Here is a 17,543-nt window from a genome sequence, read left to right as displayed (position 1 = left end):
TACCAAGAAGGAAGTAGAGAAGCAACTTAAGTAGGCCAGAATGTGAAAGACCCGATGGACCAAGCAGGGGATTTTTATAAGAGAAAAATTATACCCCACTCGGCAACCTCGACGGGCCCGTCGAGCTTATGAATAACCCCGATGGGCCTGCCCGAGTAGTAACACTTTTATAATTTAAAAAAAATCTTTTATGCATCTATTTATGCATAAAAATCAATTTTGATGAAAGTAACACTTTTATAATAAAAAAATCCTTTTATGCATAAAAATCAATTTTGATGAAAGTAACACTTTTATAATAAAAAAATTCTTTTATGCATCTATTTATGCATAAAAATCAATTTTGATGAAAGTAACAGTTTGATAATAAAAAAATTCTTTTATGCATCTATTTATGCATAAAAATCAATTTTGATGAAAGTAACACTTTTAGAATTAAAAAAAATCTCCAATATGCATCTTTCTATGCATAGAAATTAATTCTAATGGAAATAACACTTTTATAATAAAAATATTTCTAATATGCATTTTTCTATGCATAGAATGAAAATAACACTTTTAGAATACACAAACGGTGGGGATTACTCTTTTTGAATAATAAAAGATAAAACTTATTTCACAAAATTTAAGAAAATTTTACCATAACCTCCTTTGTATGGTTGACCATTTCTCAATTTTTTTTCATTCTCAAGTTACTTAGAAATTATCCCAAATGGTTTAAAGCATTCTAAACTAATCGAATTCCACTTTTTAAAGAGAAACAATATGAAAAGTTTAATTCTAAGAATTTGATTACATATCTAGGATAAAGAAAGGCTGAATTCAAGAATGAAGAGAGGGGAAAAGCCTTTCCAACAAGGCATAACATCATTTTTCATTTTAAAGAAAACAAAAATTAGAAAACCATTAAATGGAATAAAGAAAAAGTACGATTTCTAGCTTACATGAATTTTTGTGAGCTTTCCTTTGGCTTGATGGTTTGACGGATCTACTCTTGTTTGCAACAACAAGAGTGGCACCAATTCTTTTGAAGAGGAAATGGTCAAAAACTAATGAATGATCAATAAATTCGCTGTTTTTGGCTCTGGGGGAGGAGTAGAGTAACAATCCATAAAACACTATTAAGCTTCTACAAAGGGGGAGGCTTCTATTTATAGGAAAAAGTGAGCTTCTAACCAAGCAAACTGATTCTAGAATTTTCCAGATCAATTTGGTCAATTTTTGACCATTTTTGGGTCAGTTTAGTTCACTTTTTGGATCCAGATTTGAATTAGGAGAGAGGAGAGATGAAATATCTAATTTTGAGGATTTAAAATTCAAAAGCAATGATGGGAAAAAGGCGCCTACTTCATGAGGGGGAAAAAGGTGCCTACTTCATGAGGGGGAATCCCCACTCTGAGGTGTCAAAAATTCATTTTTTTAGTATTTCCTTTGGTCCTTACCACTCCCCCTTGTACCGCAGGGAGCAAAACTATTGAAGAGTATCACCAGGTGTTCGCTCTTCTCCTCAAGTAATCAGTCCTCCATATTCCAGCACAGTACAAGGGTAAGCAATTCAAGTTTTTTATTGATTCAGGTAGTACACATTCTTTTATTTCCCCAGGATGTCTATGTAAGTTAGTCCTAAATCAAAAATCAAGGAAACCTATGCAAGTGGAATTGGCCAGTGGAAAGATTATTTTCACACACCTTGAGACAGACCATATTATGTTTAATCTAGATGGGAACGTAACAGATTGCCAGTTCAGAGTCCTACCCTTGGGAATCTATGATGGAATCCTTGAAATGGATTGGCTCCATAAGAATCAGGCTAACATTCACTGTCACAATGGAACCATTTCTTTCCTCGACCTGCACGAGAATCGAGTCCAAGGAACTAGAATTTTCGGATCCCCCCAGCTCTGAAATTAGTCAAAGCTTCTAAATTGCTGAAGGAACTCAGAAAGAGGCAACCTATCTATGTCGTTAAAATGAATCCAGTAGACAGAAAATGCAAGGCTACGAAACCAGAATGACTAAGTGAGTACGCTGATATATTCCCAGAAGAGCTGACTGAGATGCCTCCGACTCGTGAAGTAGATCATGAGATAGAGCTAACCCCCGGAGCTCAGCCAGTAGCCCAGCGTGCATACAAAATGCTAGTTCTAGAAGCCATAGAACTTAAGGAGAAGTTAAGGCAACTGCTAGAGCAAGGATTCGTAAGACCCAGTGTTTCACCTTGGGGTGCTAAAGCAAGGATTCGTAAGACCCAGTGTTTCACCTTGGGGTGTGCCCGTTCTCTTTCAGAAAAAGAAAGATGGAACGTTAAGACTCTGTATTGATTACAAAAAGGATTAAATCGGTTAACAATTAAAAATAAGTATCATATCCCTAGGATCAATGAACTTCTGGATCGGTTAAGTGGAACCCAAATGTTCACAAAGATAGATCTCAAATCCAGGTATTACCATATCAGAATCAAGGAACAAGATATCCCAAAGACAACTTTCAATACTCACTATGGGCATTATGAATTCACAGTCATGCCATTTGGATTAACTAATGCCCCAGACGTTTAATCGCCTCATGCAAGACATCCTGGTATACTCTAAGAATGCTTGGATGAATTTGTTCTTGTCTACTTGGATGAATTTGTTCTATGTGTCAAAGTGCTTTTGATAATTTGAAAACAACTTTAGTAACCAACCCTGTCCTTAAATTGCCAAATTTTTCATTACCCTTTGAGGTAGTGACAGATGCCAGTGGTTTTGCCCTAGGAAGTGCTCTTATGCAGGAAGGTCATGCAGTGGCCTATGAATCCAGAAAGCTCAGAACGCATGAGAGAAATTATGATGTCCATGACTTGGAATTACTCTCATTAGTTTATGCTCTGAAGTTGTGTGGACATTATCTCTTGGGACATAGATTCACCTTGATGACAGATCATCAAAGTCTGAAGTGGATCTTCACCCAAAGGGATCTCAACATGCGTCAAAGAAGGTGGATGCAGACCCTCACGAAATTTGACTTTGAGATAAAGTACTCGCGAGGGAAAGAAAATATGGTAGCCGATGGCGCTTAGTAGTAGGAAAGCCTTCTTGCTTGCAATAACATTGGTATCAAATCCATTGATCAGTGAAGCAAGGGAAAAAATCATGCAGGACAAATTCTTTGCCCCCATTGCTACCCTATTGATGAAGGAAAGCAAGACTCCTCAGGAAATGAGTCGAGTTCTTGGGTACAAAATGGACGAAGGATGCATGTATTACAATAATCAGCTATGCATTCCTAATGATGAGGAAAAAAAGGAAAAATTTTTGAGGGAAGCCCATGATAGCCCGATAGCTGGACATCCAGGGTTCATAAAGACCTACATGTTTGTAAAGAAAAGCTTCTTCTGGCCAGGACTCAAAAGGTATGTACTCAATCATGTACGTCAGTGCTTAACATGTTAAAGAGTCAAGGCAGAAAGGGTTAAAATGCCAGGTAAGCTGCATCCCTTGGACATTCCACAGATGAAGTGGAAATGTATCAGTATGGATTTTGTTACTGGATTACCATCAGTGCAATCAAGCTACAACTCCATTTTTGTGGTAGTTGACAGATTAACCAAGGTTGCCCATCTGATTCCAGTAAAAGAGACCTACTCTGCAGCAATGGATGTTGCCAGAGTCTTCCTCAAGGAGATTTTTAGATGGCATGGCTTACGCAGAAGAATAATGAGCGATAGAGATTCTAAGTTCACATCAAGGTTCTGGATTGCATTCTTTGAAGCAGTAGGAACTTCCTTGGATCTTAGTACAGCTTATCATCCAGAGACAGATGGTCAGACTGAAAGAGTAAACCAAGTAATTAAAGATATTCTTCGGTCATGCTGTGGTGGCAGGGAACCCAAATTGTGGCTGAGCTACTTACATCTTGTGGAGTTTTCTTACAATGCCTCTTATCATCAAAGTATCAAGATGAGCCGATTCAAAGCTCTGTAGTACGGACAAGATTGCCTCATGCCATTAGCATGGTCCAACCCATTGATCAGGGTCGAGATGTCAAGATAGATGCTTGATGATATGGAGCAGAAAATGCACGCAATCCACAAAGATATCAAGGCTGCCCAAGATAGACAAAAGAAGTATGCTGACAAGAAGAGATCAGAGAGAGTGTTTGAAGAAGCAGATATGGTTTTCATTCGTGTACGACCCAAGAGAAGTTCTTTATCTCTAGGGAAGTACAAAAAGCTGTCTCCAAGATACTGTGGGCCATATGCCGTCCACTAAGAAAATAGGAGATCTAGCTTATGAACTTCTTCTGCCTCCCCATCTCAAGGTACATAATGTATTCCATGTCAGTTTACCTAAAAAGTATTTACCCACAGCCCGAGTCGTGTGCTTGATGAGGATGAACATTTGATTTCTCTGACTCAAGCCCAGATGGAACTCCAAACTAAAGAAATCCTTGATGTTCGGGAGAAGGTTCTCAGGAGCAGATTCCTTAGAGAATTTTTGGTCAAGTGGAAGTTCTACCCTTTAGAGGACGCCACTTGGGAGAAAGAAGAAGAGTTGGTAAAGGACTACCCCCACTTTGCGAGATGAGGACATGTCACGTTTTTCAAGTGGGAGAGGATGTAAGATTCCTCCTTAGCCCTAAAAGATGTATAAGCTCTCACCTCGATCCCCCTGTAATCATCCCCTATTTCAAAATGCAAGAAAATATTGATTTCCCTTGTTCTAGCCTAGAGAGAGGAAATGTTCTAGAGAGAGATAATTCAGAATTGAGATATTTCTGGATACAAAGTTTCTCCTAATATCTAAGATGAATTCCCCTAAAATAGAAGTTCAAAAAGAATTTTCCAATGTGCATTAGGAATTAATTGAATATATGTATTAAAGGCCTTAGCTTAAGGGTCCATATTTTTCAGAAATTTTTGGATTAAGGTCCAAATAAGGTTCCAAAGGGCCAATAGGATTAATCCAAGTGTTGGGATGATAGAAATGCAAAGAAAATACCCCAAAAATGAGTAAATGCTCACATAAGATGAAGAGTTGACTGAGTACAAGGTTTATTAGTTAAAAATTAAGGTTTATTAGTTAAAAAAATGGGATATTTTAGTAAAATGATGAATTTCTGACACCTCGGTAAGGAGGGAGAGCCCCATCAAGTAGGCACCTTTTTTATCATTATTACTTGGCTTTTTTAATTCAAAAAATGAGATATTTTTATCTCTCCTAGTGTAAACTAGATCAAAAAGGGAGCCAAATTGATCCAAATCTTGTCCAAATTGGATCAAACTGAAGCTGCAAGCCTCTAGAACCCAATTGAACTTGGTTAGTGGCCTCCCTCACCTATAAATAGACCCTCATTCCTTTGTATTTTCATCTTTGAGTAACTACATGCTAGTATTATCTTCAATTTAGCATAATTCTATCATCCCTCTATTTGGCCTCTTCTCTTGGGAGCTTTGGAGCTTCTCTATTCTCCATCCTCTCTTGGATATTACCCTCCCCCTCTTGGTGGCCAAGGACTTGCTTGTGGGCCTCACTTCTATCCAAAGAATCAAGCCAAAATCAAGGGTAAGCTCAAATTTAATGTTTTTTCTATTCCTCTCAATGATTTTCTTCTCCTCAACCCCTCTAAAGCTTGAGAAGCTTTCAATGGAATGGTTTTCTCTTGAAATCAAGTTTTCCAATGATTCATAATGTTTAATTATAATGTTTTCTTTAAGAAAATCTCTATTTTAGAAAGATTAATCCTCATTATGATTAGATCCTTGTTAGAAGGATGATTCTCAATGATAATCTCTTTATTTTAATCAAAACTCTAGGCTTGATAAGCTAGAGAAAGAGATTAGATATTTTCATGATTTTTAATCTAGTAAAATTGATGGTTAATTCTTTTTAGCTTGATTATGAGTAATAAAAATCATATTAACTCATTCTAAATTGAAAGAGGTTTATGCTAACATTTAAAAAAATGAGGAATGGTTATTTTAGAATAATCAAAAGATTTATTCATAATTATGCTTATAATTATGATTATAATTATGTTATGTATGCATAATTTAATTTTAGTCTAAAAGAAGAGTTCCTATCATATTTTCGTTACAAGTATTCATTTTAAAATAGAAAATTGAACATTCTCAGTAATTACAGCGAAGCTATGGTAAAATTTTTCAAAAAAAGATAAATCTTATTTTTATGCATAATTTTAATAAAGCAAAAAGTGAAATTCCTATCATATTCTAGGTATAGATATTTTTTGCTAATACTTTTATAGTATTTATGCATATTTATTTAATTAGAGAAAAGAGAAATTTTTGATATATTTATTTTCATGCATAAAAATTTAGATGAAAAAAGAGGAATTCCCATGATATTCGAGATTCAAACATTTAAATGTTAAAAAGGTAATTTTTGGTGTATTCCAAGATATGGATATTTTTATTTATTTATTTTTATTTATTTAAAAGAAGAATTTTCATTGTATTTTAAGTTTAAAAAATGCATAAATTAATTTTGATGTTAAAAGAGAAGTTTTCTCCATAATTTCATGTAGAAAATTTTGGTATATTAAGGTTGAGGATCAAATTCATGAAAAGAATATTTTAGATATTTCTATGCGGATAAATCAATAAAATGATATATACTCACCAATTGGATTATTGGAAGACGAGTTATTTTTATAAAATCTCGTTATTCGCAAATAGAAGTATTTTTTTTAATTCTATTGTGGCCAGGAAGGAATGAATTTTCATAAAGTTGGAATTTTCCCTTACGATTGGAAGTCACCTCAGTTAATTAGAAGAAAAATCCTTAGGAATTAAAGTTAAGATTAAACCGAGTAATTTATGGTTAGACCACGACCATGAGTATGGTGGGCCAGTAAGATACTTGCCCATCTCTCGAATCTTAATCAAGCAAAACCTCGTGAACAATTCCAAATCTTTGATATACGAAGATTAGACTACACCGGTTGAATTAGAGAAGTTTTCCTTAGACTGAAATCATCGAGAAATGAGTTGGGAATTCATTGAAATTGATGGGTAGATTATCCTGTTATGAGATTCGTGATTTTCATTAAGAAAATCTGGTTTGTGAGAAAAAGGGTTTTGTAGAATCAAACTCAAAAACGAAAAATTCTTACATAGAAACTTTGTTTTTTTGAAAAGGACTGTTTTACACCAGAATGCTGGAGGAAGCGGTTGGCTTATGATTTAACTAAGGAGAGATTCGTTGCAACAGCAGCTAGCGGGGAGTCGTCTCAAAGGATGTCGCTCGGCGGCAAAGCCTGCCGAGGTCTTGACCAGCCTCGGTATGGTTAAAATGGTGCGCTTCCGGTATGATGAGCAAGGACCGAGGAAGCAGTCCCTAAGTGAAGTGCTACGACACCTAAGTAGGATCCTAGAGGGTTCTGACCAGGTGATGCACGGGCTCGCGGTTGCTAGGACACCCATGCGTATGTCGAGGAAGATATGGATAGACTAGAAAGGAATTATCTATGTGAATTGGAATTTAAGATTGGATGTAGTTGGTTGACTAGTTGGTCCGGATGATATTTTTGTAAAACAATGAACTGGATATTTTGGAGGATTATGATCAGTAATGCTATGGTTTCATTAAAAGATTGCTTTAAAGACAGCCGAATCTATGAAAAAGGCAATTTCATTAAAAGATTGCTTTAAAGACAGCCGAATCTGTGAAAAAGGCAATTTCATATTGGGTGTGTAAGTGGTGTGACTACCTTGAATTTTGCTTGAAGCGCTGGCTAGGGGGCCTATGAACTCTTTTCCTTGGTACCCGGGACAGAACATAACCAAATTTTTATATAAAGGGATCCCACCAATACAGTGGTTGGGCGGTTGGCTAGCCCATGGGCCGGTTGGGGTAGGCTGGATTCCTGCGATGATATAGTCAGATACGTCAAGTTACGTAGTTAGAATAAGTCCCTAGAAGATTCTTGTTCTGTGGGAAAGAATTAGCAGTTGTGCCTCGCTTAAGGGAGGGAAAAGCGGTGATTTCTATGAACGAAGTGCAAGTCTCTTCCTTGATCTGGTCATGCGACCTACGGGTTCGGTTGGATCAGATTAGATAGTTAAGGCCTTGACCCGTTAGATAAATCTCCCGTTAGATGATTTTCCTGGTGGAATCGCCCATGCCTTTCGGGCGAGGGAAGTTTTTTCAGGTTCGGTTTCGGAGAAACCCCCGGGCTAGTCTCTTGTCCGGACATTCGTGGGTGTGAGGCCCCGAGTGGGAATCCCTACCCTACGCGCGAGAGGCTGATGCTTCCGCTGCCAGTGCCCCGGAGGAGGCCGTGTGGAGGGGGCAAGGGTCTCACAATAATGTTCATCAAAGATGGGTGCATGTGAAGGTGCTTCAACAACAAGGATACTATGATGGTTATCCCATCATATGGTTGCCAAAATTAAACAAAGTGAAGAAAGCCTCACCACCGACTTCAACCCCAACAACTTCACCTAAAGTTCGTTCTCTTTTTGCATACAAGTGCCCAATATTATATTAAAATCCTCTTGCTATTTTTGGATGATTTGCTCACATCTATGTTACTCTGAGCTACACTCAACCGTTCTAGGATATATTAGTTCTGATGGAGTCGAATAAGAACAAAGTCTCCCTTTCTAACATTAACCATGGGTTGAAAAGCTTGCTTCGGATTTTACTTTGTGGTTCAAAATAGTGATTATCAAATTCCTCCAATCCCAACAATTCATCATTAATATCAATAGTTATATCATCCACGTGTGTGCCTAGAGTTCTTGGCCAAAAGTTATGATAGAAGCCTCCATCCTGGACACTTAGTCTCTCAAGTGCTTAAACACGATCTCCCAATACATTGGTCAGATCAAGGTGAAAGTTGCATCATATCCTTGAATATTAACCCATCTTTTCCAATATTGTATGTAATCCTTAATTCCTTTTACCACCTCTAAAGGATTTTTAATGTACTAAAACATTGGAAGAACACATAAAACATTTATTAGTAGTATTATGTTACAATCATTACAATCACTATCCTTCTTCCATAATTCAATACCACCATCCTTTGGCAACCATTCAATGGATTTAGGATGTACTTTATATTGCATGACTCGAACCTTTTCTTGCATGAAAAATCTGAATTATAATGGTCTTGAGTGCCCCACTAGCACATCTTGTCTATTAGACAAGTACGTCAATGAATCCCTTGAAATCTAAGACATTTGTTATCAAGAATGGGGTTTAAGTAGATACTTAATATTTTTTGTTAAATATGGGAAGGTGAATGTTTGGCTCGTCCTCGAAAACCTACTAAACATTGCATTAATATCCTCATATGTATGATCAATCATCAGAAATCCTAATAACTGAACCATCTTAAATACTCCTTTGGTAAACCAACAATGATAGATAGGAGAACAAATATTGATTCTCATTCTGTGAGGTACAATTGTCCGATTGCAACATTAAATTCTCTGGCAACTTCTTGAATCCTAAATTAGGATTTGTGTTTAACACTTCTTTTTCTCTCTTGCTATCCCAACACCATTAAATGTAGTTGAACAAGCATCGATGTATCCATCATGTAGGTGATCAAGAGCCTTTTTTTGAGTTTAAAGCATTCAACAATGTGCTAGTAGATCTGGGCATACCATCATTGGCAAGATCTACATACTCATGTTAGACACAAGGTAAGAGAAGCTATTGTGAAACTTGGATTAGATGGCCATAAGTCGATAAAAAAATATCCATAGTGCCCTTGTCCATGTCCATGGATTATCATTCCCATTAGTGACACTAGTAATTGTGTTGACTTGTCAGTCTCTCCTTAGGATGCATCTTCAATCTTGAGATCGTTTTTTTCTTCTCATCCATCTTATCATGTATTATGCATAAGTACTTATTAGGATTTAGTTATTAGGTCAATCTCCAAACATAGTAGAGGTTCCTACAGTTAAGTTGTTGCTGCAACATGTGGGCTTTATCTTGCCACTTAGTGGCTCCCAATTGATCCTTTATGTCACTGCATATAGTGCACTTTGAAGATTCTTTAATGTCATATTAACCTCATTCAAAATGCCCACCTTATTTTGTAGACATCTAGGATAACTAGTTGGGTTTTCCTATAACGATCTATCATTGTCTTGCTCCTATGAGGCATGTGCTTAGAATTGTTTTGTATACATCTCAAATTATTACCCTTCCTAGTTTAGTGTAATCCCATGCCTTTCTTATAATTACCTTATTTTCGCGCATTGACCTTTGTATACCATTCCAAATTGACCCATGTACTTGTAAAAAGTTATAGTTGGAATACCATGCATCTCATACCATGCCCTTGAACATACTTTCACACCATTGAATGTGAAGCTATACTCTCTTGTCCCCACTCCATCCACACACCATGCCATTTTTGTGGAATCATACACATATAATCAATGCGAGATTGCAAGCAATACTCTCAAAAATCTTTGTGCAATTCTATTACTACATCATAGCCAGCAACTTGGAAACATTTTCTCCTCCAATAATCAATTGTAGATACATGGGAAACAACATCTAGTGTTGTCGTCTTTGAATTCCTTGTTATGCCCAACTCTTTGGGCTACCTTTTCACCTTGTAGTATCTGCTCTTCTTATTTGGAGCATCATTACATTCACCGCGATAGCTCTTCCAAGAGCATAGCAATAAAATCCTCAAAAGTAAAAAACACCATATTAGATAATTTGGAAAAATCCCATTCCCATTTGAAAAATGGGAGCATGGTGAACTTGTCCAAAAGTTTGTCAAAACCTCCTTATGTGACATATCATCGGAAAGATCTTGAAGAGTAGAACCTAAATCTATGATCTCCGACAAATTTGGAGTTAGTATGTTTAAGATATGTCCAAAACTATATGGAGTAACTGATTCCCAAAATGTGAGATTTTTTCCAAATTACCTAATATTGACTTAAAAGGAGGATTCCTCACCTAAGTGTTCAATGAAGTGACATTTTTCTAGGGTAAGAACCTAATGCACCTACATGCCAAATCTTCACTTCACTTATCGATCCCAGCACCTGCCAGCTAATCTCTCGTATTCTTTATCCTAGTAATAAACCACCCATGCCTCTCCTACTACAGTAGGCGTATACTAAATCAGAGTCATAACCAAACCATTGATACTAGTGACAATGGCACACAAATAATTATCATTCCTTCTCCTCCACACCAAAGCAAGAAGAGGATTTGTCGAAATTGTTTGAGTGAAACTGTTGGATCCAGAGTTGATTCTAGCCTTGCATCAACCGTAGTAGTGATCTTTGATTTCTAACAAACATTAATCGGCTACTACTCCTGATGAAGGAAGCCTTAAAAAATAGAGCAACCCAATGTTAAAGGGTGGATCATTGATTTCCAACAAACATACCGATGGTTAGAGTTGATTTCTTTCAACATGTTTATTTAAAAAAAAGTGGAGGAAAGCCTAAGACTCTAAATCCTACCTGAATCATTGTTGTTCATTGTAAGTACCATGGCTTGTTTTACTACTTCCTTGTCAATATCATGTTGCCATACTTGTTTGATCATGTTATCGAACTTGTCATACTATGACTTGACTTATTACCAACAATAACTCTAAGGATGATGATAGTGAACTCTTGGAATAGGAACATTATCTTGTCATACTAGCTTATCACTCTAGATTGTATTTCCTTGGCTTTCTGTATCTCTTACAAGAAGGAAATATCATATCCTTGTAGATCCTACAGTCTCACTATATTTGCTCCTTCAAACTATATTATTTGCAACATTGCTTCTTTTCAAGGCATGAAAGAGAGCCTTCTAAAAGAAGTTCCATGTTTGTTGTCTTTCCTGAAGAATCAACCTTCTTTTCAATATGGCTATGGTAAAGTTTAAACCCAGTCAAGCCTTGAAAGAAAGCCTTTTAAAATAGATCTGAATTCAGCTCATGCCGAAAATGAGTACAATGGCCACCTTGGATGGAAGTGCATGCCTATATAGGAAAGTATATACAAAATACCAAGAATTTACATCATGCTTGCCAAGAAGAATGCACGCCCACAACTTCATGTCCAAGCTGGTATCGGGTTGCAAGTCATAGCAATCATCTTCCTTTTCCACAGTGTTGTCCTTTGCATACCAGGTTTGCAAGCACTAGCCAAAGGATGCAATGGCTACAAGTGATCTTGAACTCTGAATCATACAAATGACACAAGAGGACAACTAACCACAAAAAAGGTACCTGCAGAGAAAAGATTTCATAACAAAACCTGGAGTAGAGCATTTCACGATCGAGTCCTTGCAAAAAGAATTGGGAATGAGTTTTGCTTAATATGGAAACCTCAAGGTCTGCATTGATTACATTGAGGAAACAAAAGATACACACTCATCTGCAATAGATAAGACTGGCAGAACCTCAGTTTCCCAAAAAACTTTATAAACCATAAGCTCAGTTGGCAAGCCCAACTAAGTGCACTCTCTCTCTCTCTCTCTCTCTCTCTCTCTCTCTCTCTCGTGCACAATACCTCCTCTTTCACTAGCTTGCCCAGCATGCCTCAAGCCTTCTAAAGATGTTACTCCTCAACGTATACATCTTCCATCATTAAAAAGTCACACTTCAAGAACTGAGATCAAAGTACACTCATTACACCTCGTAATGCAATGGAAAATAAAGATTGATACCACCATGCATTTCGTGTAAAAGTTGCTATAAAAGTGATTATCTTTTGCTAAGGGAACCAAACAAGCATTCTCAGTGGTCTAGATATTGAACAAAAACATCACGTTAATCCAAGGCCTTCCAAGCAAAGGAGCCGTCCTTACTCTGCTTCCAGCTAAGTATTCTAAGATTCTTATACAAAAAAAACCAGAGTGAGCATCCCAGAATTAATATTTCTACTAGGAAGGGTCGTACAGGAGGGTAGGATACACGTACAGGAGGGTAGGATATTATCCCAAATTCAATGATCATTTTTTTGCATTCTGACACTCACCATTTAACGTTACATGAGCAAGGCCAACAACCTTTAAACCCAATGACAGACTATGACTTTCAAACTGTTGCAGACCAACCTACAAATAAGAGTACATCAGAAGTCTGCAGGAATGTAGCCTAGTGATGAAAAGGCATGGCTTTCAGGATATGGATCCGACTTTGGACCCTTGCTGGCTACACCCACTGGACGCATTCAATGTCTATCACTAAATACTGCATATACCATATAATCTCTCAAAAAAAGGGGATAAAAAAATAAAACCACAACCTCACATGACCATTATTTCCAGCTTCGTCTTTGTGATGTACAAGTAAGAAAATACCACTTATCATTTACCATGAGTAAGAATGTACAATCAGAACACAACTCAGTCGTGGAACTTCACAGCTGTCCTGAAAGACTTAGCAGCTACCTGGCCCTAATCTCATCGTAGAAATATCATTGCTTCAGGTTTAATCATCCTTACAGCCTTGCATAGGCTATCTTTGCGTAGGTGCTGAGGTCAAGCTCTTAATGAGATATGTAAGACTTGCTCCCTTGCTCTCCCCCTTTTAAATGCTGCCTTGGTAGAGATTAGGCAGAAAACGTACATTGAGGCAGGTCTCTTTCATAATTGGGATGAGTTTTTATGATCGGATTACTTTCAAAAAAGTTGGTTGGCTTAAGCTCAAAGCTTTCAGTTACAGTCGGCATGACAGGAAAATCCTCTTGGCATGGAATATGATGAAACCCAACAGTATACCAAACAACTATGTCCCGGTCCTCGATGGGACGGTCCCTAAAACAAGAAACAAAAGGTAAACGATGCGCAGACATGTTCAGAATAACACGCCACCAAAACTGTGCATTACATGGAAACCAAATAAGCTTGAAGAGTAACATAAATCACATAAAATCCATACCTTCTTGTCCATCTTGAGAGAGTGTCTTCTCCATGACTTTGGTACACAAAGAGGCCACCTGCATACTCCTCACTTCTGTTGTATGGTGTAACCCACATCTGCAAGCATCATAATAAGAAAAAATATTAGCAACAGCCTTGGAATTGATTATTGACTCCAGTAACTTTCCACTGTTGATACCAAAAAATATAGCTCACATATGGCATGATAGGTGCACAATAAGCACAAGCATGAGGAAGTTAATTTATTGACAAAAGCTATATCAATGGACAAACCTGGTTATTAGTGAATGCGGCCCGGATCTGGGGAGGATCATCAAGCGAAAGCAGGCTTCCTGCTGTCTTTCCAGCCACAATCTTGTAAGAAACGGCATTGCCAACCTTGGTTTTTTTCTTGGGATTGATGACTGTGTAATCCGCAGGCTTGAAGAGGCTAATCTTAACCTTGGCATCATCCTCTGTCTTAGCCACAAGCTTCTCCACGCCCCAGTAGCTCTTCCTCGGAGACATGTGCTCTGGGACTTTCTTCCTTGTCATCTTGTTCTGAACAAATGTATTATCTGTGCCATCCACATCAAGGTCCAAATAGAAAGTAATAAAATGATCATGAATCACACCCACAGTCTTCTCTGCTAGCATTGTCCCATACAAGTCTTCATGTGCCTCCACAGCTTCACCCACTGTGTCATGCGCTGTACTTTTAACCATCAAAATACCACTCATACCAACCTGCCATGCTCAGCCAAAATAATTTTAACAAGCATTGAACAAGCCTCTTATTAGAAAGGCGGCCAGTACAGAAGATGTTAGGTTAAGAAGCTCGAGACCTCAAAAATGAACAGCAATTGCATTTTCCATGAAAATAATTTCAAAAAAGGACCGATGCTGCCTTACTTTAATGCGTATCAATCCATCAGTTTGGAACTCCCAATCAAGGATGTAGTCGTAGTTTGCAACAGATGCAATCACACGAACCACCAACGTCACCTTGGGCCTAACTTCTCGGAGCTTCACCAATGTCAAAAACTTGACAACATAAATAAGGGTTCCCAAAACATGCCTTACATTAACCAAGTTTCAAGCTCCTGGTTTCAAAACCGAGAACAAGTTTCAAGCTCCTGATTTCATGGCAATACCTCTAGATCTGATATGGGGCTTTCTGTGTGCCGCCATGCAACATCTCCTGCATAGCTCTCAAAAATGCAAAGCATGTTGGGCCTGATGTATGGCTTGCCATCTGCATCTACAAAAATCCCATCCATGTAGTATGCATTGCGGGGACAGTCGTTCAGAGGTTGGAGAGCCATGCACTGCAACCCAAAACCATATTCTCCAGCATCCATATAAGTCTTGAAGTACCAACCCTCGGTTGGGTCCATGTAAGGTACAAAGAGCTCCGAGGCAAAGCCCTTGTAGAGGACACTACGCATGGCCCCAGTGTCTGGGTCTCTCACGGATGCTTGTGAGATAATAGAGCCTGCTCTATAGTCAGGTTTCACATGGAATTCCCAGTTTGCCCACTTGACCTTGTGCCCATCCACAGTGAAGCTGGGCCCATCTGGTTGCTCCAAAGAGATTGTGTTCAAGGGCTTCAAAAATGGAGGCTTCTGTGCTGAAAGGCGAAAGTCTGTGCCTTCGGCTTTTGGCAAAGGCACACTATCATGCTCAATGTACTTGACAACCTGCCATAATCAATTCAGATTGAATGTTGATTCTCGAATGAAATCGGTGATTAACCTTATTGATTTTATTTATATGAGATAAATTCCAATGTCCAATTTTGATTAGCCACAAAACCAACCTCAATGCTCATAGTGATGAAAAGGTTTAAATTAAATTATTTGATTAGTAAAAACTCAAAGGTTGAACGACATTATTGATAACGATAGAACTCACCTTCTTAAGGTCGAGGTCTACCACCATGGTGATGCCTTCAATGGGCCGCATGTAGTAGTTAGCAGTGCCATCACCATAGTAGCACTGCACCTTGATGAGGCGCTTGCCCTCCTCTTCTTTAACAGCATACCAACCGGTGGAGATGGGTAGGCAGACTACCTCCTTCTTCTCCAAATCTCTGCTTTTCAGAGACTCCAAAAACTCAGGGTACTCCAATGGCAGGGCGGTGGCCATGTTCATGTCATCGAAGTTGAGCGTGGGCTTGCCGCTGCCATGGTACACCTCCTCGCTTTCTATGGCCTTAGTGCTCAGATCTACCACGACTTTGTATATCATATCATCCACAATCAGTAGCACAAAGGCTTTGCGAGACGGCAGAGGGTCCCCTTCTCTCCATGCCAGCACATCCTCCTTGTCTGGCTCCTCTAGTACCACTGCATGTAGAAGGACCCTTGGTTTAGGATTTCCCGTGTTCTTCGCTTTAGGGTTTCGTGGATTTTTTGGGTTAGGGTTTGCTGCGATCGAGGTATTCAGCAGCAGGGTATGCACTTGATGGATTTCGGAGAAGGTAAGAGGGTCTAAGGGGTGGCGCGGGAGCTCTTGTTTGGCCAGCTGCTCACGCGAGTCTTTGTGGAAAAGCTCCAGCTTGCCGCCGAAGAGGAACTTACGCTCTCTACAGGAAGCAAACCAGCCAGGACATCGTGTGAACTGGGGCTGCCGAAGCAGTATCTGCACCGCGAGGAGCGACAACACCGCCAAGCAGCAGAGCACAGAGGAGCGAAAGCAATTCATGGTGATACAAGAAGGGGAGGAGGAGGAGGAGGGGAGGAGTATATCTCAGAGCATAACGCCCATCACCTCACAGTGCACATACAGTCACACAGAGTTTAGCTCTTACACTTCCCACTTCCCAATGCACCATGTTTCCCTGTAATTCATCATCATTTCTACATAATATAAATGATGATAATCCTTTTCTTTATAAAGCTCCCATGCAACCTTCAAAGCCTTTTATCTTAAGGAAATCCATGTATGAGCAAGAGTTAAAAACGTTGTTTTTCTCAACAAATCAAAACTAAAGCCAATCCACTTGTCCCTTGGAAATCAAAACAACAACAAATTTCAAAGGACTTTAAAATTTCACTCCTATAAATAAATACTAGCATTGGTCAAAAATTATCCTACTCCACAAAATTTCTAATTATTGCACTAGTTTGAATTATAGAGCTAATATATGCGACCAAAATTTTGAAATCACATTAATTAATTAGTGACAATGCTACAACCTTAGGTTGATTAATTATTTTTTTAAAAACCTTAGGAAAGGTGGTCGTGGGATGTTACGAGAGTTTTCCATACTCTTCGTTTAGCCATCTCTCTTGTCGTGTAGATCTTGCCTCTCTCTCATGCAGTTCATTTTCGCCTTTCTCTTAGAGAGTTCGTTTCGTTGCTGCATGATTCATGTTCTCGCCCTCTTCTCTCTCATCGCTTCTCTTCTCGTTGCTGCCTGTTGTTTGCAAGCTATGCCAAAGAAAACCAATGCTGCTCTCTCACAGCCGCTCGCTCGTTCGGGAGCGCAGTGTGTTTGCTCAGAGGCGCTCGGTTTTCGACAGTTTGTTTGCTGGTCGTCGAAGGGCTTGCACACAAAGGCGAAGGCCTAGGTCCAAAGGTTCAAACCTTTGGACCTTAGTGTATATATATTAATTAGTGCCCTCAAGCGGGCACTAATTAATATATATACCCCATAGCCTGAATATGGGGTATACATAGCTAATA

At 38.6% G+C, this 17,543-nt stretch overlaps 1 protein-coding gene across 1 annotated transcript; it reads right to left on the bottom strand.

Moving 5' to 3' along the window:
* Nucleotides 1-13,225: 13,225 nt before the first annotated feature.
* LOC147639254 (amine oxidase [copper-containing] gamma 1-like) lies at nt 13,226-16,688 on the bottom strand. The gene is made up of 6 exons (XM_086788958.1): nt 15,768-16,688; nt 15,008-15,553; nt 14,766-14,879; nt 14,148-14,600; nt 13,873-13,970; nt 13,226-13,748 (listed from the first exon to the last, which is right to left on the bottom strand). Exons 1-6 carry the CDS (start codon nt 16,557-16,559, stop codon nt 13,544-13,546), a joined length of 2,208 nt encoding a protein of 735 aa, XP_086645084.1. The 5' UTR covers nt 16,560-16,688; the 3' UTR covers nt 13,226-13,543.
* Between the last annotated feature and the right edge of the window lie 855 nt (nt 16,689-17,543).

The sequence above is a fragment of the Cibotium barometz genome, chromosome 4 (genome assembly GCF_041138505.1).
Source record: "Cibotium barometz isolate CiBa-2024 chromosome 4, ASM4113850v1, whole genome shotgun sequence".
Lineage (NCBI taxonomy): Eukaryota > Viridiplantae > Streptophyta > Polypodiopsida > Cyatheales > Cibotiaceae > Cibotium > Cibotium barometz.
The sequence above is the reverse complement of the archived record's forward strand: the minus strand, read 5'-3'. Positions and strand labels throughout refer to the sequence as shown.

Excerpts from the sequence above, each read along its gene's own strand:
- LOC147639254 (XM_086788958.1), bottom strand. The coding sequence starts at position 16,559 with ATGAATTGCTTTCGCTCCTCTGTGCTCTGCTGCTTGGCGGTGTTGTCG. Across the intron at positions 15,554-15,767 it reads TAGACCTCGACCTTAAGAAG|GTTGTCAAGTACATTGAGCA; the intron begins GTGAGTTCTATC and ends TGATTATGGCAG. Across the intron at positions 14,880-15,007 it reads GCCCCATATCAGATCTAGAG|CTCCGAGAAGTTAGGCCCAA; the intron begins GTATTGCCATGA and ends ACATTGGTGAAG.